At 61.7% G+C, this 3392-nt stretch overlaps 1 protein-coding gene across 1 annotated transcript in view; it reads right to left on the minus strand.

The window, feature by feature from the left end:
• Window positions 1-7: 7 nt before the first annotated feature.
• LOC104122644 (tyrosine-protein phosphatase non-receptor type substrate 1) overlaps window positions 8-3392 on the minus strand; it is a 4491-nt gene continuing 1106 nt past the window's right edge. Inside the window, exons 3-7 of the mRNA XM_035890357.1 lie at window positions 3164-3392; window positions 2794-2895; window positions 2322-2343; window positions 1883-1922; window positions 8-1046 (exon numbers count right to left, since the gene is read on the minus strand). The exon at window positions 3164-3392 is cut by the window's right edge and continues 134 nt beyond it. Coding sequence (XP_035746250.1) covers window positions 798-1046; window positions 1883-1922; window positions 2322-2343; window positions 2794-2895; window positions 3164-3392 — 642 coding nt within the window. The 3' untranslated portion in view covers window positions 8-797. The remainder of the gene's footprint in view (window positions 1047-1882; window positions 1923-2321; window positions 2344-2793; window positions 2896-3163) is intronic.

Genomic DNA, 3392 nt, shown 5'->3' on the forward strand with positions numbered 1-3392 from the left:
CGGCCCCCGGCCGCCCCCCCGGTGCGGAGCTGCACGCTTTGTACAAGCCTGGGGCAGCACTGGTGGGTCCCGGTGTGGGGCAAGGCGCTGCGGAGGAGGAGGAAGAGGAGGAGGAGGAGGATGCTCGGTGCCAGGGAGCCATTCCGGAGCCTCCCTAGGCGGCAGGACCAGGGAAAGCCCGCGGCAGGGGAGCTCTGCTCATCGGCCTTCCCAGCCTCGTTGGCCTCGGTGCAAGACCGAGGTCCCGCAGAAAGGGACACTTGGGAAGAGACAGGCAGACACTTGGGTCCTTCCATTAAAGCCAGAGTTTGCTTCCCAGGCGCTGGCAGCAGAGACCCCCAGAAGGCAGCACAGGGGCTCCGGCCGGTCCCTGTGGGGTCGGGGTGGCCTTGGCAAGCCAAGCAAGCCCAGCCGGGCAGCGGCATCCCCACGGGAGCCAGCGTGGAGGCACTGTCCCCGTCCCCTCAGCCCGGCCAGAGCTTCCCAAGGAGCTGCTGCTCTGCTGACTTTAACCCACTCGTGCGGGCAAACCTGGCGCGCCGAGGCTGAGCGGCCCCCGTGGCTGCGGGGGATCCCAAAGGGATGGAGCCAGCAGACCCGGGACCAAGCTGCCTCCAAAAACCAGGTCTCTGGCTGGGAGCTGACCCCCACAGTAACACGGGCTGCATTTCCAACCCACCACACGGGTACTGCAGCCCATCTTCACATCACCCTCAGTGCTTCCAAGAAATCCTCCCAGGGAGGAGCAGGGCGGCTCCCCGCAGGGCAGGGGGGCCCGGCAGCCGCTGCAGCCCTGCTCACTTCCTCGCGATCTGGACGCTGGCGTACTCGGAGACGGACTCCTCAGGGCACGGCCGCCTGGGTGCCTTGCTGAGATGCACCATGTCCAGGTCGGCGTAGGTGAGGTTGTCGTCGCTGGCAGGCGCCTGGTTGGTCTGGATGCAGGCGTACTCCGACTGCTGGCTCATCTCAGCCATCCGGCGGATGATCTTCTTCTCTCTGTCGAAGTTCAGGTCCGCATAGGTCAGGTTGTTGGGGTCCGATTCCTGTGAGAGACACCAAGAGTTCATCCTCTGGGAGGAAGACCAGGTTGGATGGGGCTCTGAGCAACCTTATCCGGTTAGCAGTGTCCCTGCTCACTGCAGGGGGGTTGGACTAGATGACCTCTAGGGGTCCCTTCCAACCCAAAACATTCTATGATGATTCTATGATTCGCGAGGAGCTGCCTGTGCCCACCCCAAGCCCCAACACTGAAGTCAGTCCCACTGCAGCTCGATCTGGGACGGCTCCATCTCTGCCTGCAGAGGGGGAACGGTGCCAGCAGCCGGCTGGGATGATCCCGCAGTAATGCTTTACCCCATGCTCCACCTTCAAACCACAGCCACCGCTGCCACGGACGGGCTTCAGAGCCACCACCGTGATTCTAGAGCCACCACCGCCATTGCCCTGTCCTGGTAGGGGTGGGCAGGGCCCAGCCAGCCCAGCGATGCCCCCGGGGGAGCTGGCAGAGGCTGGCTGGGATGGACAGATTGTTGCTGATCACGACTTTGCTCGTAACTGCATCACGAAATGCCAAAATAACTCCACAAACAGCCTGGCTGGCTATCGCACAGCTGGTTCCCCAGGCAGCACAACCCCAGGCTTTCCTGGGGAGAGGAGGAGGAGGAGGAGTATGAAGGCAGAAAAGATGCTGGGAATTGGCTACCCCATCCCTGGGGCAGCTTCTCTTCCCTCTCCAGCCACAGCATGGAGACACTGAGGTGTTTCACAGGGGAACCACCCCCCTCCACTGGAGACAGCGGGATGTTTCGTGCAGGAACCACCCCCCTCCACTCCCACATCTGGGGCTCCCCCTCCCCGGGTCCCGGGGTGAGCAACACACCTGGGTAGTGGCCTCGCTGCTCTTCTCCGGCTCATGTAACCTGAAAGAGGGAACAAAACAAGTCAGAGCGAGTGCCCAGGTGCCCCTTCCCCAGTGATGGAGCAACCGGGGGGGTTCAGATGCCAAACAGGGCCCTTGCAGCAGCCCCAAGCAGGATGAATCCTGGCCAAGCCAGCACTTGCTCACGTGCTGGTCCAGCTACACCTCTGCAGGCTGGAGACCTTGTTCGGCCTCGCCAAAAGTTTGGGTAGGAGATCACGGCAGGGGCAGAACCACAACCAGGGAGCTTGGCAGAGCCTGCACTCCTGCCTTCCTTTTCACGACCAGCTTTTGGGGGTCCAGCTCCACCCCAATCCCAAGAAACCCCGTTTGCAGGCTGGAGATGTCCAGCTCAGAGCGCCCACTGGTTACGCAGAGGCCGGAGGAGATGGGCACTTACCTGGCAGACGGCGAGCTCTTACCTGCCGGAAGAGAGACAGTTTAGGAAAGAAATAGTTCAGGCACCAACACAACATCCCCCCGCCTCGCCACTGCACCCGGCGCACGAGCCCACTGCTGCAAGAGCCGAAACACGGCTTTTCCCAGAAGCGAGAGGCTGCAGGTTGCTGGAGTTTCACCCCATTGACCACAGGACTGCTCCTGGCAGGGGACAGGGGGGTGTCCGACGGTTGAGGTACAAGGAATAACAAGCATGTTTGACCCTGCTCCCGACAGGCGTTGCCACGTGGTGGCACCAGGCAAAGGTTCCTCTGCAGCCTGCAAACAAGCCGACCGGCTCTGCTCCGTCCTCCCCGTTGGGCAGGAGATGCAGCAGCACAGTCCTGAATTTGGTGTCCAAGCACTGATGCTTGGGAGAGAGGGAGCCGGGGGTCAGGAGCAGCTCTCCCCTGCCGGGCACTGGGTTTCCTTACCCTTGCTCTGCTTTGCCCGGATGAGGTACAGAATTGCAACCACCAGCAGCACCAGCACAGTACAGACCACTCCCACCACGATGTAGATGAGGAGCAAATTCTCTGAAACATGAAGGAAAAAGGTCACCACAGGCCTGAAAATGCTGGTATGGACCGAGTCCCCACAGCCTTAAGGCTGGGGTAACACCTGAAGCACCAGGGACGAGAGCTCAGTACCTGCCAGCACCACCACCCCTCTCCCAGTCCCCCGACATGGAGATTATCTGTCCTTGAACCAGATTCTGGTGGGGCTTTGAGCTTTCTCAGAGGGGTGGCACCCTAAAGCCTCCCGGGCAGGGACCGCATCCCAGCAGCTCTCACGCACCCTTACCCGCCTGGGATGAGTTGCTTGATGCCTCCTTGGCTGGGACAGCAATCCACAGGACAGCCGTCTTGTTGATGGGGTCCTGGGCATCGTGCACCACCCGGCAGGTGATCATGGACCCGTTCTTCTCCTCCGTCGCTTTGACCTCCACCAGGCTGCTCAGCTGGAACAAACCCTGGGGGTTCTCCACCAGCCGGGAGATGTTCTCCACCATCCGCGAGATGTTCTCCACCTT

The sequence above is a fragment of the Egretta garzetta genome, unplaced genomic scaffold (assembly GCF_000687185.1).
Source record: "Egretta garzetta isolate BGI_Z169 unplaced genomic scaffold, ASM68718v1 scaffold223, whole genome shotgun sequence".
NCBI lineage: Eukaryota > Metazoa > Chordata > Aves > Pelecaniformes > Ardeidae > Egretta > Egretta garzetta.